Source organism: Oryctolagus cuniculus, chromosome X (assembly GCF_964237555.1).
Source record: "Oryctolagus cuniculus chromosome X, mOryCun1.1, whole genome shotgun sequence".
Lineage (NCBI taxonomy): Eukaryota > Metazoa > Chordata > Mammalia > Lagomorpha > Leporidae > Oryctolagus > Oryctolagus cuniculus.
Genome location: NC_091453.1, coordinates 46885125 through 46911288, shown reverse-complemented (window position 1 = coordinate 46911288; position 26164 = coordinate 46885125). Strand labels below are relative to the sequence as shown.

Genomic DNA, 26164 nt, shown 5'->3' with positions numbered 1-26164 from the left:
TCACTATGACTGCTCCATTTAAAGCATGAGATTCAAAGAGTGGACGATAGAAGTCACAGTTCCAGCAAGAATTCAGCTCAGCAGGGTCAGGGTCAGGGGAAGATTTCATGAGATAATGAGGTATCCCAGAAGGAGATGAGGAATGTAGATACATGGGAGGGCTGTTTAGCATTAGGAAATCTGTCAATTAAAGCAAGGTCTGTTTTGAATATCAAGAACCAGATATCAGGTCTTAGGAATGGGGATGAGAGAAGAAATGAGAACGCTGAAGTGTGTCCTCCATCCAGGAAAATGTGGGCTACTGGGAATCTGTAAAGGAGGGATGGGCAACCATAAAGATCCTGGAATCCCTATTAGAGGTAAGAATCAGCTGAAAATCACCAGCAAGTTAGAGACAGGAGCAAGGCTGGAACTCTATAATAGCTCTGCCTCAGGTACTTTGTTGGTCCCTAAACCTAAAGGTGGTATTAACTTTGAGCTGCAGCTAGAGCTGGAAGGAAGCTAGCCAGAAGATGGTCTCTGCCCATTTGCATCATATTTTATGCAGTCATTCACTCATTAATTACTTATTTCAATACCTGCAAAGTGGTAGGCATGGCTGTAGGCTCCATGGATATGGCAAAACAGACAAAAATGTTTCCCTTATTGACCTTACATTTTAATTACTGAAACAAATAATAAATAAGATACATATATAGATAAGTGAGGACTCTAAATATGAAGCTATCATAAGAATTTAATTAGAGTGATAATATACAGAGGATTTGGCAGCTTGATCAGGAAGCAGAGGGCATCCTAAAAGAGATTCCTTCTTGGGGGAGGTTACAGCAAATGCAGAATCCTCATGTGAGAATGAGCTAGGCATGTTCAAGGAAGAGAAAGAAGGTTAGTGCAACTAAGGTTCTGTAAGTGAGAAGGCGAGTGGTACACAATGAGATCAGAGAGGGAGGTATGGGCCAGAGTATGTGGAAGTATGAAGTGTATGATGGGAGATTTTCTTTCTTTCTTTCTTTTTTTAGTTTTTTTTCTAAGTATTCTAGGAACACTCTGGAGGGATTTAGGTAAGAGCATGACATGATCCCGTGTCTGGAAAAAATATAGAAATTATTTGGATAAGTACTTCTTACCTCCATATTTCAAAAACATGGAGAATAAAGCTCAGAGATATCAATATAAACTAGCACTAACACTATACATAACATTATATCCAACAATGGTGTGCCAACATGGTTGACAAGGGATTCTAGGACCAAGGAAGACCAGAAGTTAGGTCATACTAGATACTAAAATAGATCCAGTCGAATAAGCTGCTTGACTTGACAAAATCTTTTTGTAAAAGATTTATTGATTTGCTAGGCAGAGTGACAAAGAGGGGGGCACACACACACACACACACACACACAGATTTTCCATCTGCTGATTCACTACCCAAATGGACTCAAAATCCAGGTCTGGGCTAGGCTAAAGCCAGGAGCCAGGAACTCCAGTCTGGTCTCCCACATGGAGTGCAGAGGCCCCCATACTTGGACCATCTTCTGCTTCCTTCCCAGTACATTAGCAGACAGCTGCATCTGAAGCAGAATAACTTGGAATCAAACCCACCCTCCAATACAAGATGCCAACATCATAAGCAGTGGCTTAAACTGTGGTGCCATAACACCAGCCCTACAAAATCTATTTTAAATATCACATCAGTCTTCATGATAAAAAGCCTTACAAATGTTCCTATCATGCACATGTCTGTTACTTTTAAGCTATTCATACTTACAAACCTGAACTCTCCAAGGGAGAAAAAAATCAGTCTGTTTATCAAACTACTGGTACCAGACTCTTAAGAGGAAGCCTATGATGGAATTCACATTTGGTTTAGTACCTCTCAGACTGCCATTTACTTCAGCACCACTAGAAAGCTCAGAGAAAATAAATGAATTGGAATAGTATACTCCTGCAAAAGCCTTATATAAATTGTTTGTACTAGTCAAATATCTGCTTTTTAAGCAGCTCTTATGCGCATTATCTCATTTGACTCTTACAAGAGTCACATTATGAAGGTATTCTGAGGCCCATTTTATGCATAAGATAGCTGAAGCTCAAAGAGAATATGTGACTTGCTCAAAGTCACAACAGTGCGATAAAAATAAACAAGAAATTTGGAGTCAGATCTACCTGGTTTTCAAGGCAAATTATTTTGCCTCTGAACCAATTAAGCTATGTTAAGTTGCAAGTTACATAGTGACTTCAACCATAACTGAAGTCTAGAGATAGATAACCTTTCGGTTTGTTGAGCGGGTCAAAAGTGTAATCAAGGACCCAGACTCTTTCATCTATCTTGGCCACCTTCCTGGTTTTTTTCCCTCATGCTTATAGCTTCAAAATTGCCACAGCTCGGCTGGCACCGCTGTTCACTAGGCTAATCCTCCGCCTGTGGCGCCGGCACACCGGGTTCTAGTCCCAGTCAGGGCGCCGGATTCTGTCCCGGTTGCCCCTCTTCCAGGCCAGCTCTCTGCTGTGGCCTGGGAAGGCAGTGGAGGATGCCCCAAGTGCTTGGGCCCTGCACCTGCATGGGAGACCAGGAGGAAGCACCTGGCTCCTGGCTTCAGATCGGCGCAGTGTGCCAGCCACAGTGCGCCGTCCATAGCGGCCATTGGTAGGTGAACCAATGGAAAAAGGAAGACCTTTCTCACTGTCTCTCTCTCTCTCTTTCACTGTCCACTCTGCCTGTCAAAAAATAAAAAAAAATTAAAAAAAAATGCCACAGCTCAAAGAATCACGTATTCACACTGTTAGCAAAGTCAGGAAGCAGAGACAGAGTCAACATAACTTGTGTTTCACTAGGGAAGAAGTGTTTCCCCAGAAGCTCCTCAGCAGATTTCCCTATATGTCTTAAGATACAGAACTGGGTGATGTAGCAATCTTACCTAGAAGGGAGGCTGGCAAAAGAATATCTGGCAAACAAAAATGGGATTGCCGTGATTACCCAAGACCAAACAAGAATCCATTCTTGAGGGTGGTCATCATGCCACCTAAAAAGAAATCAATGTTCTGTTACTATGGAAGAAGAGGATATTTGGATAAGCAGCTAACAGCATGTGAGACAGCCGTTTTTTTTTTTTTTTTCTTTTTTTTTTTTTTCTGGTTACCTTTATTTTAAAAGTTTACTCATGAATTAGAAATATAATTGAAAATAAATCATTGCAAAAGAAACACTATTTCCTCAGGACATTTTTCTACAAGTATAATTGCCACGCTAAATAATGGATACAATTTTAAGATTCTTGAAATATATTAGTAGATAACATTTCTGAAAATCCTTTACTAATATCCATTACAATTACATTTATTTTCAACAGGGCATAAAATTCCCATATCCCAGAAGCGTAACCATAAATGAATAATGCATGTTTCATTATGTATTACTTTTATGCCTTCTTTTGTAATATTAAATTGCTAATTTATGAGGGCTTTATGAGGATTTTGTTTTAGCTTTTTCAATTTGATAAGGAAATATACCAGTGTTTTCTGTTTATTTGTCTATTTAGATTCCCAAATTTGTTATTTGTTTCTGATTGTTTTTTCTACTCTGAATATATGTTGCTTATTGTTCATTCTATACTCTTGTAGGGCACCTGAGTAGACAGACATTACAAAATATAGAATATGTTTTAAAATCATTTATATAAGATATATAAATATAAATTTTATATAGTTTAAAATCAGAAATGTTGATTTTATTTTTTAAAAATTCTCTTCAGTCTTTGATATGACATATATATATTCTCAGTTTGTCATTTGTCTTCTGTTTTTCATATTTTACTTTGCAAAAATTTTTTTGAATTTTTATGTAATTACATCTTTTTTATTGCTTCTAGATTTTGATTTATAATTAGAAAAGATTTCTCCACCTCCATATTAATGAGAAATCCACTTATATTTCATCTCAGTATTTATAGCGTTTCATTTTTTATATTTAAATATCTGATGCATTTGGAATTTATTCTGATGTGCAGTTTGTGAGGAATGAATCAAATTTTATAATTTTTTTTCTCATATGGCAGTTCAGGTATCTAACAGAACATACACAGGACAGTTTTTCCCTATTCTTTTGACATACTCCCTTTGTTCACTTGATTTCCTGTGGTCTTAAAAATCATATAAGTTAGTCTTATTCCTGAATTGATTGACAAAACTCAGGTCCAGTGAATTGCCCAAGGCCACATGGTTTGTTAGTGGTAGAGGTAGGAGTTAAAGTTAGGTCTCCCTGGCCCTAGGTCAGCATTTTTCATCACTCTGCTGTATTTTTTTTTATTACTTTGATCCTCAGCTAATCCTGTAAAGCAGATATGGCAATTATCACCATTTTGCTGCTGCACATAGCAGAGGCTGAAAGAAGTCCTTTACCTTCCCAAGAAACCCAGAATATAAGTAAAACAGAAAGCACCCATTTTAGAACCCTGGTATGTATCAGAATAGGATCTTAGTAGAAAAGATTATTGCGAGTAGAGCTGTGAGGTATTAAGACCAGAAGAGGCAAAGAAGAGGAGCATGATGGCAGGAATATTTATTTAGAGAACCTCAGTGGCTGAGGTTCACTTAATCTAACCCCTGTGAAGGCATAACTTACCTAGTGTATTAATTCAGGTAATGCTAACTGCTATCACAAATACATTTTAGATGTTGTGATATAATAGATTAAGGTTTTGTTTATGACTAACACCAATCAAAGTTGGGAAGTGGGAGGATTATTCTCATTCATTTTGGGATCCAAGCTTTTAGATGCTCTGTCACTTTTTAATGATTTTATTGAAATACAATTCACATATCATATAATTCACTCAGAGTATAGTGATCAATGGCAGTTGGTATATGGCATTATTTTTTAAAATTATTAACAGTAATTGTACATATTTATGGGTACAGTGTGATATTTTAATATGTATAAATTATACACTGCTAAATTAGGGGAAACAGTATTTCTCCCTGTTTGACATCACATTATGAGTGGAACCCTGGAGCTCCTTTTTTCTATTTGTCCTTAAAATACATGTTATTGTCAACAATAGTCACCCACTATGACGTATACCACTAGAAACTTATTCCTTATATCTAGTTCTGTTTTGGTACCCATTATCCAGCCTCACTCTACCTCATCAACCCCTCCCAGCTTCGAATAAGTGCTATTCTGTGTTCAGATTGAGGGATTTTTTTTATTTTAGTTTGTTTTGCTTATTTGAAAGGAAGAGTGACAGAAAGAGGGAGAGAAGCAAAGGGAAAGAAAGATCTTCCATCCACTGATTCACCTCCCAAATGGTCCCAGTGGTGGGTCCTGGTCCAGGCCAAAGCCAAAAAAGCCTGGAAATCCATCAGGGTCTCCCACATGGGTGACAAGGGCTCAAATATTCGGGCCATCTTCTGCTGCTTTTGTATGCACATTATCAGGGAGCTGGATTGGAAGCAGAGCAATGGGGACTCTAATTTGTGCTCCAATATAGGATACCAGTGTCACAAGCAGCAGTGTAACTAGATGTTCCAGAACTCTAGTTCTAAGGTTGCATTTGTTCGCTTGTTTTTGTTTGTTTTTTTTTTGTTTGTTTGTTTGCAGTATTTCTCTTTCTTTGCCTGGATATGTCACACATTTTCTAGTTTCATCCATTTTGCTATAAATGGTAGAAGTTCCTTCTTTTATGGCTGAATAATATTCCATTGTGTGTACATACCACATTTGGCTTATCCATTTATCTTATGATGGACACCTTGGTTGACTCCATCTCTTGGCTATTGTGAACAGTGCTTCAGTATACATGGTGGAGCAGGTGTCTCTTTGATGTAATTATTTCATACTTTTTGGATATATACACTGTAGTGATCATACATCTTATCTGTAAAAATTTTATAAAGGTGATACTGCTGTGGGTAGTGATTATAGCTGTTTGACAGATATTTCCCTGTCTTTTGGCGTATGGTACAACTGTACTATCTTGTACCCTTTGAAGTTACTAATGATTAGTTGGTATGTGTGGCAAAGGACATATGAGCAAAGTGGAATGAGTCATTTCTGGGGAAAAACTTTAAGAGCCAGTGCACAGTTCACAATGTTCTCTTTTCCCTGATGCTGCAATCATTTCAGCACAAAGATGAAGTCTCTGTTACCCTGGGAACCTCATCGAGGATAATGTAAAGCCGAGCCCTCAGAAAAACTCGAGTAGGAAAATTGTGTTTGTGAGAAATAAACTTTTTAAGACACGGGATTCGGATTTTCTTTTTGCTGTACTATAACCTAGCCTATGCTGACCTGTACCAGTACTTAGCTATGCTACATGCTATGTACTCTAATATTTGATAACATTATCCTGTTTTGTTCTATTTCAATTTCCAATGCTGACTATAACCTAGTACATTGATTTTATGACCCAGTAATGGGGTTGCAACTTGCAGTTTGAAAAATACTACTCTATATCATGTTTACTTGTCCCATACCTTCTTCTTTCTCCAAGCTCCTGGACAAAAGTTAATCACTGTCCCATCTCTTGGCAGGACTGTGGTTATGGAGAGGGGGGAGATGCATACTGCACAGCCTGCCCTCCCCGCAGGTATAAAAGCAGCTGGGGCCACCACAGATGTCAGAGTTGTATCAACTGTGCTGTTATCAATCGTGTCCAGAAAGCCAACTGCACGCCTACCTCTAATGCTGTCTGTGGGGACTGTCTGCCCAGGTGAGCCTGCAGTATTGGGCCAAGCTATTCTGGGATGTTTCGATCTATTTATTGTTGATTTATTTCTTTATTTTTACATTGAAATGCAGAGAGAGAGAGAGAGTGAGAGAGATGGAGGTGGAGACTGAAAGACAGATAAATTCATCCTCTGGTTCACTCCCCAAATTCCTTCCACAGACAGGGCTGAGCCAGGCTGAATCCAGGAGCCCAGAACTTAATCCAGGTCTGCCATGTGTGTGAAAGGACCCAACTCTTTGAGCTATCACCTGCTGCCCCCAAGGATGGATGTGCATTAGCAGAAAACTGAGTAGAATGAGGACTCAAACCCAGGCCCTCTGAAATGTGATGTGATCATCCCTAGTGGTTCTTAACCCCTGCACCAAATGCCCATCCCAGGACATTTTTAACCTCTGGAGATGTCTCTCATCCTCACTTCTCAAACCCTAGTTGAAGTATTCTCTCTGTACATATCATATTCATTTGAACTCCTAGAGGGGGAGAACAGTATCTTCCCAAGATCCCTCTGTGATGTTCCTAGCTCATTGTCAGCCATAGATGAGTACCTAACAGCTGTTTTGTGATACTGACACTATTAGTACAGGACCAAAATTCAAGGTAAATTTTACTGTTGACCTAGAAATGTATGAAGTGGTGAGTATCAATGCAATAATTCTCTTTTGGGACTAGCTCCCCATTTTGCTGTAAGGGATGGTGAATGGGGAAAGAGGTGGAATATCTGGGCCTCTGAGTCAGAATCAGAGCTGGTGCCAAAGAGATCATCAGAAGAGACAGGTGCTGGTTTCTGGAGGGTGAGATTCTTAGAAGCTGCCTATTGGTGATCCCAGGAAAGATTGGTCCAAGTGCATTGCTATTTGTTCACCCTTCCATTTCTTATTGCGTTGACCACAGGTTTTACCGAAAGACACGTATTGGAGGCCTGCAGGACCAAGAGTGCATCCCCTGCACGAAGCAGACCCCCACCTCTGAGGTTCAGTGTGTGTATCCAGTTCTCTTTTCCCGCTTCCTCCCTGACCCACTAGGTGGCAGCAAGATAGTCTAGTAAAGACTTCCCCTCTGTTGAGGATTGAAGTTCCCCTCAGTTAGATTTGAACCCTGGTTTCACAATGTAATATTCATGTAACTAACCTTTTGCAAATCATTCAAAATCACCAAACCTCGTTCCCCTCATCTGAAAAAAAAAAAAGTGACATAATAATTTTCTTCATACCTTATGTGATAGTTGTCTAGGTCTAATAAAATAAAGGATGCTTAAAAACACTTCTAAATTACAACATTTGAATACTTATCAATTATTATTATTATTATTATTATTATTATGTGAAGTCTATAGGAATCCCTAAGGCTTAGGACTCATGAAAGGCTGAATGAAGAACTAGGGCTTAGTAAATGGCTTTATCACTATCTGTTTATCTATTTGCCTGCCATCTTTTTCTAGTATCTATCTAATTTTTTTAAAAGTTACTGATATATTTTTAAAATTATGAGTTATTTAAAAACTATAGAAATATTTTTAAATGCAGAAATGCAAAATATTCAGTTATTGAACATGAAGTTACTAAATCTTACCATTTTTTTTCAGTTTTTGTAAAGATTTTATTTATTTGAGAGGCAGAGTTATAGACATTGAGAGGGAGAGACAGAGAGAAAGGTCTTCTGTCTGCTGGTTCACTCCCCAGACGGCCACAATGGCCAGAGCTGCGCTGATCTGAAGCCAGGAGCCAGGAGTTTCTTCCAGGTCTCCCATATGGATGCAGGTGCCCAAGGACTTGGGCCATCTTCTACTGCTTTCCCAGGCCATAGCAGAGAGCTGGATAGGAAGAGGAGCAGATGGGACTAGAACCAGCACCCATATGGGATGCCGGCGCTTCAGACCAGGGAGTTAACCCACTACACCACAGCGCCAGCCCCAGAATTCTCTTCTTGATACTTTCTGAGTCCCATTCTCTATCTCCTCAGATACCACTACTTTTGGTAGGCTATGCTACAGTAACAAACCCCGGCCTTTGTGACATAATACAATACAAATTTGCTTTTCACCATATGAAGACCTTTCTCTGTATGGCTTCAAGTTGCCAGTAAAGGGAAAGAGGTGGAGGAGATATACTGACTGTTAACTACCTCAGTGTGGAAGTGATACATGCTATTTCTGCTCACAGTCCATTGGCCAGAACTATTCTGATGGCCTTACTGCAAGGGTGTAAAGAGGAACAAAAGGGAGTGTGGGGGTAATTGGTGAGCTCTGTAGGTCTCTGCCACACTCTCCCACTGAGGTTTTAGTACTTGTATTCTTTTGTGGAATTTGTGGATATTCATGAGAAATCCACGTTACTAGTGTATATTTTATAATGTTTATGAACATGATGTCAGACTATATGCTTTCTACAATTTTCTTTTTCCCTCTGGATTATTTATATTGATGCATAAAGATCTTTTACTTTGACTGCTATATAATAACATTAGACCTTAGAGTCATATCATGATTTATTTATCTTCAGCTCTACTCACAAACATTTTAGTTCATTTCCATTTTCTAGGTTATATAACTAGTTATGGCATGGAAAAACCATAGGATATGTACATATTTGATTAACTATACTAATTTATACCATACCAGCAATATAGGCAAGTGCCACTGCTTTGTTCTTTATAATTTTGCCTATTCTACAAAAACTTGAAACAAGCATAGGGGCCCTAATGGAGAAAGGCCCCTCACAGGGAGGGTGACGGCCTGAGAAAATCCAGGCCCGGAAGCACAGTAGCTGTTGACTGCTCACACTGACTACCTCCTCTACTTTTTTCTCTCACAGGTGCCTTCCAGTTGAGCTTAGTGAAGGCAGATGCACCCACAGTGCCCCCTCAGGAGGCCACACTTGTTGCACTGGTGAGCAGTCTGCTAGTGGTGTTTACCCTGGCCTTCCTGGGGCTCTTCTTCCTCTACTGCAAGCAATTCTTCAACAGACATTGCCAGCGTGGTAAGGGTGGCTGCTTCACATTTCACATGAATGAGGAGCGATGTTCTTAATGGCAGAAAAGAGGCATTTTCTGGGAGTGAGAATTAATGGACCTTTTCTATCATATTGAAAATCCAAGTGGGGTGCCTCAGGAAATATCTGGGGTGGCAATAGAAAGTATGGGACTTCAAACATGACTGAGGCCAACTTTGAGAGTTTAGGGCACTTGGTTCTTTAGTTCTCAGGGGTTCGTAAAGAAACAGCATGGAGGAAAGCTCTTGGGAGAGGAATCAGGAGACATGAGATCTAAAATCTATCTATAAACCACTGTGTGAATGTAGACAAGTCAGCTCTTCGAGCCTCTTTCTCTCTAACCTTTAAAATGAGAGAGAGAACTGGATTAGTTGGTTTCTAAGCTGTTTTACAAAGCCTTCATATCCATACCAATAGGAATAGATTCTACATATGTCAAGAATAAGAGAAGTCTTGGCTATATCTGAGATATAACTGTAATAAAAATGCATGAGTTCTAAGGACACTGATCTCCGTATAGTTATTTCTCAAATGGGAATAACTCAAAGCCCCGGGTCCAAAGGAGTTAACAAGCTTAGACTTTTTTCCACAAGCAGTATTGATGCAGTGGAAAAAAGCAGTGCAGAGGAAGTGACCAAATGAAATTCCACATGCATGGTCACATTTAAAATTGCAATATCATTGTGATCTGTTTTCAACACAACTTCATCGAGTAGCCAAGAATATGGGAAAGAAAGATTAGCTCACTGACAGAAAAGATGGAGAAGGTGGGACAGTGGCTGATCAGGACCAGGTAGAGTTAGAACTCCAGCCAAGGGTACCAAGATTCAGTGTAGCACCAGTGAGAGCTAGGCAATGACATCAGTTAATCCAGCAAGAAGATAAAGTTTTCTGGATGCAAGATTGCTCAGGATTCCTCCTCAGCCTACTGAGTTCAAAGCAACACTACTTTTTAAAATATTTATTTGTGTATTTATTTGAAAGGCAGAGTGACAGAGAAGGAGATATAGAGATGTCTTCCATCTGCTGATTAACTCACCAAATGGCTGCAACAGCTAGGTTTGGGCCAGGCCAAAGCCAGAGCCAAGAACTCCATCTGAATCCCCTGTGTGGGTTGCAGGGACCCAACTACTAGGGCCAGCATCTGCTGCCTTCCCAGGCACCTTAGTAGGAAGCTGGATTGGAAGTAAAGTAGCCAGGACTCAAGGGCATCCTGATACAGGATGCTGGTGTTAGAAGCTGAGGCTTAACCTGCTGCATTGTAATGCTGGCCCCACAACACTACTTTTTAAAGCCTTAAAGCCTCATTCTATTGGTATGGGAAGATCCCTCTTATATAGATCTGCCTCCTGGGGCCTCCCAGGTGATTTTGAAAAAAAGTTATTGGTGTATTTGGCTATGCCCCTGGCTTATGCAGAGATGAATCTAGCATATCATGGGATGTAGGATACAAAGGAAACAATTTTGTCCCCTTACGACACTTCTTAAACTCTGTTTCCCTCTCCTTTACTCTTGGGTAGCTCCTGGGACATTGTAGCTCTGGGTGGGCCACCCAGTGTCTGACTTAAATAAGAAGTATTGCCCAGTATGTAGGCATGGATATGCAACACAGACAATGAAGCATCTGAGACCTAGGGCCCAGCAAGATGAATTTGAGAGAATATCTGGGAGATACCTGTCTTCTTCCTCTTCCCTCAGCAAAGTAGGTATGAGTAATCCACCTTGTGTCATTAAGATAATAATGTAGTACCTATCTGTGGGAATATGAGGACTGCCAACTTCCTCACAGTCTCCATAGAGTGAAGGAGGGCTAGGCATGTCCTCACTTGGGGAAGGTGCTGTGTAGGTGAGATTAATATGCAAGTTAGATCCAGTGAAAAGTGCAAGAGAGAGAAGTAGGGTCTGTGGCAAACTAGAGGGCATATACCTTGACTAAACAAAAACCCACTACTTATCTCCAGCTCTTTGTTACCATGTGGGAATTTTTCAAGAGAATCCAGAAATCTGGATTGTTATGTAAAATAGTGTGAAACACTGGCAAAGAGTCTGATTAAACAACAGAGCTACAATAACAACGGGGGAGGTCAAACAAACACCCACCCAATAGGCTCTCAGTCTGTAACCTGCTGTTGAATCAGACTCATGCATTAATGGTGTATTATTTTTCTGTCATTGCTGTAACAAATTGTTATACATTTAATAGCTTATCTTACAAGTTCCATAGTTCAGAAGTTCAGCAGGCTCAGCTGGGTGTCTGTTTAGAGTCTCACAAGGCTGAAATAAAGATGTTGGTAGAACTGCATTCCTCTTGGGAGGCCCTAGGGGATACTCTCTTTACATGATCATTCAGGCAGATGGCAGAATTCAGTCCCATTGGGTTGTAGAACTGCAGTCTCGGTTTCTTGAAAGCCATTCCCAGCTTCTAGAAGCACCAACATGCTTTGGCTCATGGACTCTTGCTATTTTCAAAAGTATCTATGGCAGGTTGAATCCTTCTCATGCCACATCTCTGCCACTTTCTCTTTGTCTCATTTGTCCTCATTTTCCACTTTTAAAACATGTTTATTTATTTTCATCTCCTTGAAAGGAAGAGTGACACAGAGAGAGTGACAGACACAAAATTGAGAGAGAGAGAGAGAGAGAAAGAGAGAGAGAGAGATCTTCCATCTACTGGCTCACCCCCCAAATGACCACAACCCACAATACCCGTGACTGGGCCAGGTTGAAGCCAGGAGCCAGGAACTCCATCTGCATCTCACATATGGGTTCCCGGGGCCCAAGAAGTTGGCCTATCTTCCATGGCCTTCTTAGGTGCATTAGCAGGAAGCTAGAATGGAAGCAGAGATGTCAGGACCTAACCTGGTACTCTGATATGGGATGCTGCCTTGACAAGTAGCAGCTTAACCTGCTGTGCCACAACACCCATCCCCCTTTTCCACTTTCAAGGATGTGTGATCACATTGGGCTCATCTGGATAAACCAATATAATAATTTTGCTATTTTAGGGTCCTTCACCTTATTCCATCTGCAGCGTCCTTTTCGCCATTTAATGTAACATACTCAGACATGACATCAGGGAATGAAGATCACGGTAGCAGTGGGAGTATCAAAATCCTATCTCCCACAAAGAATTTCTCTTTCTCTGGAAAAATTAACTCTTCTTGGGCCAGAACTAGGTAGCCTCAATCTGATGCGGTAATGTAAGTATGTTTTCTCAAACATGTTATCTCAGCCTGGTGCTAGGTACTTTGGTCCCTACAAAGGGGAAGGGGAGCAGTAGCTTGAAAACCAGGTGTCCTGCTGAGAAAAGCCCCTGCCTTTGGGTGACCCAGTGGCTTTCTGCTTCGAGTTGCAGGAGGTTCGGTGCAGTTTGAGGCTGACGAGGCCGCAGAGGAGGAATCTCTCTTCCCCAAGCCACCTGGCCAGGAGACCAGCACAGAGTCCCCAGTGAGTGAAAGCATCTTTGAGATCCAGCCACTTAACCCCATCCTGGATGACGACTGCAGCTCGACTCGTGGCTTCCCCACACAGGAGTCCTTTACCATGGCCTCTTGCGCCTCAGAGAGCCACTCCCACTGGGTCCACACCCCCATCGAATGCACAGAGTTGGACCTGCAAAAGTTTTCCAGCTCTGCCTCCTATACTGGAGCTGAGACGTTGGGGGGGAACGCAGACGAAAGCTCTGGAGACAGGCTGGAGCCCAATGTGCCCTTTGAAGTTGCCAGCCCTTAACTCTACTGAGGTGAGCTGGAGAGGTGGGGCAGAACGACCAGAAATTAGGGAATGGCCCTCCAGGAATTTCCCTCTGAAGTGCTATTGTGCAGTATGGCTGGGGATGGAGGAAAAACAGCAGGCTAAGAACACTGGTGGTGGGTAGAGGGGCAACAGTGGTAATGCTAATCTTTTGATCGAGTCAGACATCACACTTAGGGGCTGAACAATTGCCAGGGAACTGACCAAGCTGCCATGACATAAGTCTCTCCATCCTGGCCTTTTGCAAACTCATTCAGGGTATAATAGAAAGATTCAGTTTATATCCTCTCACGTGTACAAGCAGCGTAGCACAGTAGGAAAAATAGAAAACCTTGTCATTTAACAACCCCATATATCAAATCAACCTCCACTACCTAATAGCTATTGAACCTTGTGTAAATCTCTTTACCTCTCTGAGCCTCAGAGCCTTCACTTGTAAAAAATAAACAGTACTACCCTCCTCATAAGGTCTTGGGAAGATTGAATGGAAAACATTTGTGCAGGTACCTTTTGCAGTGTCTGATGTATTAGAAGTCTTTAAACCACGCTAGATTTTCTGCCCCGCCCCCCCGCCTCCAGTCACATTTTATATATCCTTTCTACATCTACTACACTCATATGACCTTCATAACAGCCCTTTATGCTAAGCAGGTACATTAGCCTCATTTCACAGTTTCAGAAACTGAAAAGCAGAGAGGAAAAGAGATTTGCTCAAAGTCATAAAGAAAATCAGTGGCAGAACTGGGCTAAAGCCTAGACCTGGAGTTTTCATTCTAGAGCTCATCCAATGCCACCATTGTAATTATTCCATAGCCAACACTACTCTCTCAAGACTTCAGTAGTGTGTAGCAGTATGAAGCAGAGTGGGAGGAGTCCTAATTTTCAACTAACCAACTACTTTTCGCCACCTATTTCCATATAATTTTTCATTAGGATATTGCCATGTACCCCAGTAGTTTTCCCCTTTCTACATCCTACCTAAGAAAATATGACTAATGTCAAACCAGCTAGTCTAAATACCTTCCAGGTCATCTGATCTAATTCCTCCTGCAAGACCTTTAATTCATGGATAGATCCCTTTTATAATACAGGCTGAGTATCCCTTATCTGAAATGCTTGGGACCAGAAGTGTTTCAATTTTCAGATTTTGGAATATTTTAATAAACATAGAGAAATGTCTTGGGATAAGACCGAAACCTAAATGCAAAATTAATGTATTCCTTATACACATAGCCTGAAGGTAATTTCATACAATATTTTAATGCACCTTTATATTGATTGCAACCCATCACATGAGGTCAAGTGTGGAGTTTTCCATCTGTGGCATCATGTCAGTGCTAAAGATTTTCAGATTTTTGGAGCATTTTAGATTCTTAGATTTGGGATATTCAACCTGTTTCCTCACCATAGTCTGTATAGTCCTTACTCACATACTTGCAGTGGTAGAGAGCTCACTATTACCTACTATATAGTATATGATTGGTAAATTTGAGCTCAACATAAAGGAAAAAACTTTGATTGTCAACAGTACCCATCTGTGAGTCCTGGATTTGTTCCTTGGACCACACAGACCTCATCTGCTTCCTCTGCCTTGCGATATCCCTGAACAGGCCTGAAAACAGCATCTCCCCTCTAGAAAATATTGCTTTAGATTCCTCTGAAGTATGGAGGGCTTAGAACTAGATCCAATTTCATGAAGAATGTTCACAGTAGTTTAGAATAGGGTGAAATTGTCATCTCCCTAGCTAGCTAGGTGGCCAAATTCTGATATTGGCATCCTAAACTATTGGCCTAACCCGTGTATTCGGTGTGGAGTGGGGGTGGGGAGAGGGGGGGAGTCGAATCAAATTAGGAGAGGAGGGAGCTGGTGAGATTGCCTTCATGTTTCTAACTTGCTCTGCTCCCTCTCTAGGTCTCTTGGGCTCCTGGAAGCCTTGTCCCATCATTCTCTCTGGACTCTCCTGCCTTGTTCCTATAGCACAAGAACAGCAGGGACCTGGGATTTGGTGTGTGCAACAGACAGTACACTATGAATGGGATACATCATATCCCATCCCACCAAAGGATTCATTCTCCGCCATTTCCCCAGGACTGATCTGCAGCATTTCTTGCTTCCCTGCATTAGCCTGGAGAGCCAGAGTCACCAAACATGGGACTGCCAGACATGTTCCTACCTCGACTTGATTATAAGAAAAGGGGAAGGAACAACAGTGAATGGGGTAAGATCTTCTGGCCTGCATTTTTGTCAGGTGGGCCTGAAGGGAAGCCTCTCAGAACTCTATTGATAACATCTGTCTAGCACTTCAGGGAAAAAATTATACTCTTCCCCTTTTAGCTCCTCTGCACTGCCTCTTTCCTCAACACACACACACACACACACACACACACACACACACGCAAGCATCTCTTGGGGTAGGCCTGGTGCCATGATTCCCCAACTCATGTCCTAGACTTTCATGGCTGTGATAGCTCTGGAGCCACTGCGATTGCCAATGTCTTACTCCCCACAAATAGGTCTCTATTTTTCTTTGGTGGGGATTCAAATCAATGTCTTTTTATCTTTAATATGGTACTTCCTAAAGTTCCTTTAATTTTGATTTCTCTTCTATTCTTGCCTCTTTTGTCCCTTCCTATTGCCTAGAATTTTAAAGCTCCAAACTCAGTCTGTAAATCCCCAGGGCCAAAACAGAGCTCAGAGCATTTGTCTTTGGGGTGACAGTGAAGATCATGAGGTATGGGACGAGAGGCACTGAGAAACTAGAGTTCTCACTGGGGCCTGGCCCTACAGCAGCTCAGGGACCATTTGGTGCTTTCTTGGTTTAAAGTAAAACCAATCCATTTCTCCTGAGCTCTTGCCACTAATTTTACATGCTTCTCAGCATGAAGTGGAACTGCTCTCTCTGTGCTTCTCCAGAGCATGACAGATGAAACCTTCAGGGCTCAGGTATGAGCTTCATGGGTTGTTTTTTTAAGTCTCCCCGTCAGTCCATAATGGGCCACTTGGGCTGATGTGCATTCCCTCATAATGGGTCAAATTAGAAGAAAAAAACAACGTCCAGAAAAATAGAGCAACCAGCTTCTTTGGGAGCACTTTATCTAATTCTGGATGTTGGTTATGGCTCAGTTTGTAAATATCAAGAATGTAAGTAAGGTCTAGTTTTCCTGGATTAAGAATGCTGGAATTTATGGTATGTGTATGCACACACATGCACACATATACACCACACTTTACATTTTGCAATGTGCTTTCACAACCATCATCTCCTTGGATTTTTACATAGACCCTGAAGTGGGCAACATAGTGATTGTCATCCCCAATTTGCAGGTGAGAAAACAGTCCCACAGATGGAAAGTGAGGATTGGTCTTAAGTTAATGATATAGTAGTGAACAGCAAGGCTAGGATGCCTTCACAGACTCTTGAATATCATGGAATGTTCTGGAAGACAGTGTTGTGGGGTAGAAGGTTGATTTTTCCTAGCACATCTGCTCCAGAAAACAATTCACTTTTGAAGGAAAAAGGTTGGAAAGAAAAATAAGACCCTTATTCTTGCCACTCAATGAGGTAATGTCCTTGCCCATCATACAACATCTATCCTCTCTCTTTACTGCCCAGGTCTCCTCCCCCAGACTACCAATCTGGCACATTCTCTGCCAGGTCTAACACTATTGGGAAGCTAAGAGATTTTCCATTCAACATTGTTTCACTAGAGGTCAGAAAATGAGAGGGGTTACAAGGCCAGACAGACTTTTTCCTTTTCTTCCTGTATATCTTCTTTTGCACCTAGCTTGTGAAATAGGCAATAAAGGCTGGTTATTAGTAAGAGCATCCATCCTACTTGTCCCCCCACATTCCTCCTTTGTGCAATTTAGGAACCTCTGCTTTTCATATGGATAACTTGAGTCTCTAACTTGAATTCAAAGGTGAGAGAGACCTATTCTCCCATCTTTAAAATCTATAGGTACATTGTAGATATTCGAGCAAAACTGTCAATATCACTTCAGTGCATTACAGTTTAAAAGGTTCATTCATACATTATGCCTATTTTAAAGATGAGGAAACAGAGGCCAAACAGTAGTACCTATCTTGCCCAGAGCAATTAACATTTAAGGAAAATTTCCTTATCTCACATATCCACCCCTAGACTCAGGTGTGGATCCCATGACTTACAGTAGAGACCAAGGAAGCAGACATAGAGCAGAAACTGTCCCTATGGTATAGGGACAGGCGGGAGTGTTAATGGCTTTCTTCAGTCATTTGTCTTCACTAGACACTGCCTCGATGACCCTTAAAATGAGCATAGGGAAAAATTTAGGAGATTGAATCAGCCCTTCCCCACCACCAGCTAAAAGCAGCTAGCCTCATAGTCTAGTTGAGGCATCAGTGTAGTGTTCTTTTGAAATGTTGCCATGATTGCATTTGTATCTTAATGTAACTGGGGCAGGATGGAGGGGTGTTTTGCTTTTCTCTCCCTATAATTCCTGCCTTCTATGGTCTATAAGGTTTTCAGGTTTCCCTAGGTGCTCCACACTCCCTTGCTCAGTCAGAGGGTCTTGGACATGTATAAAAAGCAATGGTATTGTGTTGCAGCATACTGCAGGGCAAGCAATTTCTCTCTGAATCTCTTGGGCTCACCCTATATTTGATGTGCTGTAACTCTACCCTTCCAGCAGGTAGCACCTGGAGTTTGCCTTCTTGGAACCTTGCAGAACATTTCTGAGCCAAGATGACCTTCCCTTGGAGGCTTGGGTTCCCCAAGCTACCTCACAGAGTCCTCCCAAAACAGCCCTCTCTCTCCCACAATCCATTTAGGAGTAGCTAAGTGAGGAGAAGGAAGGGCCCCACTGCTCCTTTTATTGACATGTCAATTGATCCCAGCTCTCCCAGTACCTTTTCTCCTTTGAGTCTTTCTGAAGTGTCTTTTTGCCTTTTTTTTTGATCCCAGCTATATAACTGAAGACCAGCAAAGTCCCAACCTCCTTTGAGACTGCATTATTCTTTATTATTTGAGGATGTTTCTGAAGTTTGTACAGCAAGTCCTCTCTCACAGGACTAGTCTAACTAGTGTTTAGTTAAGTACCTTAGGCAGAATATATCCTTCATCATCAGGTCTTACTACTATAAAAGGAGGGTTCTTTACAGAAAGACTTTGGCTTATAGAATTTTATTAATGGCAACTTAGGCACTAATCTATCTACAAATGCACATAAAGGGCCACTGGGGCAACCCATTGATCAGGGTGCTTCAAGCACCTGGGAAAAAGCAAAGTGATCCCATTGTACTGGACTAGGGATTAGAAGCAATTGAATTACAAGCCTGCATCAACCAGCCTGGTCTCACACAGGTATTAGCAAATATGTGTGAGCCAAGGTTTAGGCCTTGGCCTTGAGGTTCTCTGTTCTTTTCCCTTTGGGACAGTTTATTCTTATCCCACTCACTTTAATTAATCATGTCTACACCTTCTGGTAGCGGAAGAACTAGTACCCAAACAGAGGATGGATGATTGAGCTGGAGCAAGCCGAGGGACTTAAAGGTCACCATGTGCCTGGCTGTGGTTCAAACCCACGTCACATATCATGCTGCTGCTCTGTGGGAAAGATAGTGATTGTAACACAATAATAATAACATGATAACATTACATCCAGCCCCCTTCACTGCACCTTGTTTATAGCATGAACATTGTGTGATTATCCCAAGTTGTACTCAAGAATCATCTTGGTTCCCATTTTCTAAAGTTCAAAGCCATTTAAATAGGGCAAATAAGTTTTGTTTTTCTTTGCTTTGTTTTTTAAGGTATCTTGGATAAAGGTGAAGTGAAGGATGCTTTTCTTTTTAATAATTGCTGTTTGGCCATGGCCAATGTCATATTTGAATGTTTTCTCCAGGACAGTCCTTGTAAAGATCTCTTTTTTATTGCTTTTAAAGCAGGGACATCTTTGTTTGAGCACTGTACTTTTTGTGTTTTTTTTTTTTTTTTCCCTTGGAGGTTTTTGGTCAGTTGAAGCATAAAAATACATTTGATAGAAACGTTTTCCATATATCTTTGAGCCTAGAAAATAGTTGACTTGTCCATATTTGAATTAGCAAAAGAAAGTTGTTTTGTTTGTCAGGGAAAGGGTGTGTTTGCTGAAGATGAATTGAATTTTATGATCCATTATTTTCCCGTCCACACACCTTGACTTGGTTCTTGACAGAAGTCTAGGAGAGCAACTTTCCCCTTCAAGGTTCTCAGATCCATTCTAGGTAAGGGTGTTGATACTAAAGCACCCCTGCCTTCCCCTTCATACAACACACAGCCCTGCCACATTGAGATATTCATCTCTCCTGTCTCCCATCTATCCCCTCTTCTGCTCACTATCAAGGCCATTGATGTTTTACGATGTTTTACATTTAATTACCTTTTTCCTCATAAATGAGTTATTTATAGAGATTTTGTTAAATCTTGAACCGTATGCATGTGTGGATGCTGGCAGGGTTGTGTTCAGTCTATGATGCTCTGCAAACATTTCATATTAGTCAATAAACAGAATTACACTCAAATATCTTGTTTATTCCTCTGTTTTCAGAGAACCAGGGTTCTTCCTTTGGCTGATGTGTCTTTGATCATTGAGCACAGATCAGATCACTGGATGTATGTGCTGAGGTTCACTGTCTTATCACCCAGGAGACCTTGGTTATAGCTCTTGCTCTCCTAGTTTTTAAAAAAATTTTATGACGTTTATATTCTCATTTGGGCTACAGATCCTTGTCAAGGCTCCCATAGCTCTGAGAGGACAGAATACATTTTTCTGAGGTCTGTAAAATCTCTAAGAATTTGTGTATGTATGTGTATTTTCATTTTGTTCTGAATATTTTTTTAAATGCAAGCATTTTCTAGCTAGAACATCTGGGTGATTAAATCTTAAGAGTACTTTCTTGCCATTGCAGGGCTTATAATTATGTTTACAATCTCATTGGATTCAAGGGACCACCTAAAGAGACATCATTTAACTTTGAATATTGTTCTTCTCTTTAATTTTATTTAAGCAGTAGGGAAAACAAGCTTTTCCCATTTTTAGTATTCTGTGAGCCTGACAGCAACATATGTTGGCAAGGATTGGGGAAATGAGAAACCCTCATAAATTGTTGGTGGGATTGTAAAGTGGTATAGCCACTTTTGAAAACAATCTGGTGCTTCCTCTAAAATTTGAAGTAATCATACGATCCAGTAATTCTACTCATAATTATATACTAAAAATAATTTTTTGAAAAATCTGTCAGCACAATATTTTCAAAGAAATATTCATAGAAACATTATTTAAAATGGTACAAACTGGAAACAACCCAAGTATCCATTAACTGATGAATGGATAAATAAATTATAGTATATACACAAAAAGGAATACTGTTAGACAAAAATAAAGAATTGAATTTCTGACACATGGTGCATTGTAGATGAACCTCAGCATATGCTGGGTATAAAAGAAGGCAGATATAAAAGACTACATATTGTATGATTCCATTTATATAAAATATCTGTAAAAGACAAACTAATAGAACCAGAAGGTAGTTTAGTGGTGTCCTGGAATTGGGAATACGAAAAGATGATGAAATGTTAACAGGAATGATGGATCTTATTTATATAATGAAAATGTTTTAAAATTGCTAATGATGGTTGCACCACTCAGTAAAGTTAGTAAAATCTTTTGCTTGTACATTTGAAATGGTTGAATTTTACAATATACAAAATATAACTCAATAAAACCTTTATAAAAATTCTTTGGTCACCGATCTCTGTTGTTGGTTTACCAATTTAATTATTTTCCAAACACTTGTGTTGTCAGGGCTAATTCCATACACAATCTAAATCCCTCTCTCTCTCTCTCTCTCTCTCTCTCTCTCGCACACACACATGCATACACACATGCCACTCAATTCAGTGTCAAAGGAACAGAACCTGAGACCTATTCAGTTATCTTCTCTTTGGGCTCTTGACATAGCATGGAGGAAATAGAAGAAGCATCTAGAAAGAACATAGAGGAGGAAGATTTAAGAAGTATCACTCAGACCAAAAGAGGAAAGACAGAAACTACTACAGCCTCAGTGGTGGGTGTAGGAAAAGTGATATTGGGAAGAGGAAGTGCCAGAGCAGCTACAAATGGACATGTTGAGGCAGCTAAAACAGAATGGGGAAAAAAGGGATTGAGAATCACCCACAAGTAAGAGGCGAGAGCTTATGGTGTGTTTGTACTGCCTCTGTATGAAAAATGGCCTTTTATAAAGTCCAACCAGGCTTTTCCATTTTCACTCATAATTATAAATACTAGTACAGTAGGAGAGGTTGAATCCTCTAATATGTGTATGATACTGATGCCAGAGGAAGGACTAATATGTGAATAGCTCCTATTTTGTTTTTTAAAGGATTTTTTTTTTATTGTTTGAAAGGCAGAGAGAGGGAGAGAGAGAGGTCTTCCATCTGTGGGTTCACTCCGCAATGTCTGCAATAGCTGGAGCTGGGCAGATCCAAAGCCAGGAGCCAGGAGCTTCTTCCAGGTCTCCCACGCGGGTGCAGGGGCCCCAGGACTTGGGCCATCTTCTACTGCTTTCCCAGGCCACACCAGAAAGCTGGATCGGAAGTGGAGCAGCCGGGGCTCGAACCGGCACCCATGTGGGATGCTGGTGCTTCAGGCGGTGGCTTTACCCACTACACCGCAGCACCGGCCCTGCTCCTATCTACTTTGGAGTCAGTGTGTGCCTGTGCCTGTCTCTGTCAGTAAATTCCCACTCTGTATGCTAGAAGGATGTGGAGAAACCAGATCTTTATGAAAAGATGGATCAAAACAGCAGACAAGTCATCTAACTATCAAATAGGGCATTCTTAGGTGATTGTTAATATTTTTATTAGGGACTAGGAACACTTGCATATTTCTGGGTTGATATGTATGACATTACTTCACTTTATGTTCATAGTGTGAGTGGCAAATTTCTATGTACCTATCAATTATCCTTTTAAGGTCTCAGAAGTTGTGCACATGAGTACTGGGAGTTCAGCTGCTGCCTGACAAAATGGATCTCTATTGAGGGTAGCTGTGCAATCATGTGGCTGTCATCCAGAAAGCCTTTTCTTTAGTTTCTAGTGGCAAAATATTTCTTTTTTTTTTTTTTTTTTTTTTTTTTTTTGACAGGAAGAGTGGACAGTGAGAGAGAGAGACAAAGGTCTTCCTTTGCCGTTGGTTCACCCTCCAATGGCCACTGCAGCCGGCGCGCTGTAGCCGGCACACGGCGCTGATCTGAAGCCAGGAGCCAGGTGCTTCTCCTGGTCTCCCATGGGGTGCAGGGCCCAAGCACTTGGGCCATCCTCCACTGCACTCCCTGGCCACAGCAGAGAGCTGGCCTGGAAGAGGGGCAACCGGGATAGAATCCGGCGCCCCGACCGGGACTAGAACCCAGTGTGCCGGCGCCGCAGGCAGAGGATTAGCCTAGTGAGCCGCGGCGCCAGCCAAAATATTTCATTCTTAACAATATTTCTAAGGAATAGTACAGTTAAGACAAAGTAAATGAGAAGTTAATATTTTGCGATGACCTCTCCCACGCTTTTCTATTTCCATTCTTTGTCCTATTCTATTCTCATGATGTCCATAGGTGGTAGGTGCTCTGTCCAATCTTAATTTTAAAAGAGAAGAAACTGCAGTTAGACAGGCTTAATGATTTTTCTATGGTTTTACAGGAATAAGTGATGCACGGAAATTGCAGCCCAAGTCTGTGTGACTCTGAGGCCCAAGGACTTTCTGTGATTGCCACAGCTGCCACCTTAATAGAGGAAAGAGAATGCTTACCCCCTGAGTCCCTCCCTCACAGTGGCATCTGAAAGGCTCCACCAGAGAGTCTCAGGAGTTCCCAAGCTTTACTCACCAGTGTAACATCATCCGCTTCTAATATGCTAATCATCCTCATGTAGTCTCAGTGACTATATTGATTACACTTTCTCCTTGCCCCAGTGGTAACACTGAGAGAGCATGCAAAAAATCTGAATTCTTATTTCACCTCCACTGTTCCCTTGCTGGAGTAAGTAAGGTCCTTTCTCTTTTTACTGGGCCTCAGTTTCTCAGTTGGTAAACAAAGGATATTAGGTTTATGAACACTACTAGTCTTTCCAACACGAATGCACAATGAATGAGACCTAACTTTGCTGTAGATTCACTCTCTGTGAGATCCCAAAGAGGAAGAAAACAGAAGACAACTGGAAACTGCGGTTTGAAGACAACTGAGTGAATAACAAGTCTTTTATTTTTTTTTTAATCTATGAACATGAACTTTACTGATATTTTCCATCTTCTTTTTAAATAAGCTCTTTTTTTTTCTTTCTTTCTCTTTTTTTTTTTTTTTTTTTTTTTTTTTTTTTTTTTTGGACAGGCAGGGTTAGACAGTGAGAGAGAGAGACAGAGAGAAAGGTCTTCCTTCCGTTGGTTCACTCCCAAATGCCCACCCCACCACGGCCGGCCTTGTGCCGATCCGAAGCCAGGAGCCAGGTGCTTCCTCCTAGTCTCCCATGCAGGTGCAGGGACCCAAGCACTTGGGCCATCCTCCACTGCCTTCCCGGGCCACAGCAGAGAGCTGGACTGGAAGAGGAGCAACCCGGACAGAATCCGGCACCCCAATTGGGACTAGAACCTGGGGTGCTGGCACCGCAGGCAGAGGATTAGCCTAGTGAGCCGCGGCGCCGGCCGGAATAAGTTCTTTTAAATCCTGACATTTAAATAAAATTTGATTAAGATTACCCTTGGGGATTATTTCCTATCTTCAAACTGTATTTCAGAAAGCGAGCTTCTTGTAATTGTGGACAACCAAGAAACATAGATTGTGGTATGTTTTTCTACTCAATTATATGTAGTCTATAAAACCAGATCTCATGGTTAAAGCAATAAATCAGTAATAATAATATATACACCACTAGTGTTTAATGTTACATTGAGCAGTATAATATTGTAGGAGCCAGCCTTTTATCTAACAGGGATGCAATCCAAGATCCCCAGTGGATGCCTTGAAACTATGCATAGTACTAAACATTATATACTCATATACTCATATACTCTGTATTTTCCTGTACTTATTACCTGATATGGCTATTAATTTTGCAGTCTGATTTGCAACAGCAAAATTAACAGCAATTTCTTTTTCCTTCATAATTTTATGGATAGAAGTCTTTTTAAAGATTTATTTTATTTATTTGACAGAGTTACAGAGAGATAAAGAGAGGTCTTCCATTGGCTGGTTTGCTCCCCAAATGGCTGCAACGGCTGGAGCTGAGCTGATCTGAAGCCAGGAGCTGGGAGCTTCTTGCAGGTCTCCCACGTGTGTGCAGGGGCCCGAGCACTTGGACCATATTCTGCTGGTTTCCCAGGCCATAGCAGAGAACTGGAATGGAAGTGGATCCAGCGGCCATATGGGAAGCAGTCACTACAGGAGGTGGCTTTACCCACTAAGCTGGCTCCTAGTAGGCTGGGGCTTTAACTCACTGTGCCACAGTGCCAGCCCCTTGAAGTTTGTTTTTACTAAGTTGAGTAACCTTAAGTTTACTTAAATTGAGAACTCAGATCTTTTCACTTAAAGGAAGCACTTTCCAGCTTCATTTTGGCATATCCACATTGCCAGCATACTACTCTGGCATTTTGTTTACTTGAAAGCAAGCACTGCCATATTGTCGATCTGATAATCTGGAGGGCTACTGACTGACTAACTAGTGGGTAGCATGTACAAAACGAATATGCAGGATAAAAGATGCTTCACTTCCTGGGTGGGGTGGCATGGGATTTTATCATGCCAGAATGGCATGTAATTTAAAACTTACAACTTGTTTACCTCAAAAATTTTCCTTTTAATGTTTTCAGACTGCAGGCAACTGACACTGGAAAGTGAGACCACTGTGCACTGAATAAAAACAGTAACAATATGATATTGAACAGTGTGTATAAAGATTCGAAGATCTGTCTTTTGTTAGAAATTTTTCCATGAAGCTTTAGTTGCCAGTCCCCAATTCATATTTTCTTGATTCTATCTCTCCACCATCTTTTTTTTTTTTTTTTGACAGACAGAGTGGATAGTGAGAGAGAGACAGAGAGAAAGGTCTTCCTTTTGCCGTTGGTTCACCCTCCAATGGCCGCCACGGCTGGCGCGCTGGTCAGGCTGGCGCACTGCGACCAGCGCACCGTGCTGATCCAATGGCAGGAGCCAGGTACTTCTCCTGGTCTCCCATGGGGTGCAGGGCCCAAGTACTTGGGCCATCCTCCACTGCACTCCCTGGCCACAGCAGAGAGCTGGCCTGGAAGAGGGGCAACTGGGAAAGAATCCGGCGCCCCGACCAGGACTAGAACCCGGTGTACCGGCGCCGCTAGGTGGAGGATTAGCCTATTGAGCCACGGCGCCGGCCCACCATCTTTTTTAAAAGACTTATTTATTTATCTGAAAGGCAGAGTTTACAGAGAGAGAAAGAGGCAGAGAGAGAGAGAGAGAGAGAGAGAGAGAGAGAGTTCTATCTGCTGATTTACTCCCCAAATGGCTACATTAGCTGGAGCAATACAGATCAGGAGCCAGGAGCCTTCTCCAGGTCTCTTGCATGGGTGCAGGGGCCCAAGAACTTGGGCGGTCTTCCACTGCTTTCCCAGGCACATTAGCAGGGAGCTGAATCAGAAGTGGAACAGCCAGGACTTGAACAGGTGCT

At 41.4% G+C, this 26164-nt stretch overlaps 1 protein-coding gene across 19 annotated transcripts in view; it reads left to right on the top strand.

Annotated features, from left to right (window-relative positions):
• Positions 1-21222, top strand: part of EDA2R (ectodysplasin A2 receptor) — a 37826-nt gene extending 16604 nt beyond the window's left edge. For 4 of the 19 annotated variants that reach the window (XM_070066363.1, XM_008272728.4, XM_070066359.1 and 1 more), the window contains 5 exons: positions 6532-6710; positions 7620-7705; positions 9539-9703; positions 13065-13457; positions 15381-21222. In XM_070066363.1, the coding sequence (XP_069922464.1) occupies positions 6532-6710; positions 7620-7705; positions 9539-9703; positions 13065-13447 (813 nt within the window). In that variant the 3' untranslated portion in view covers positions 13448-13457; positions 15381-21222. The remainder of the gene's footprint in view (positions 1-6531; positions 6711-7619; positions 7706-9538; positions 9704-13064; positions 13458-15380) is intronic. The other 15 variants (XM_070066364.1, XM_070066361.1, XM_070066362.1 and 12 more) reach the window with 9 other exon arrangements.
• Positions 21223-26164: the final 4942 nt, after the last annotated feature.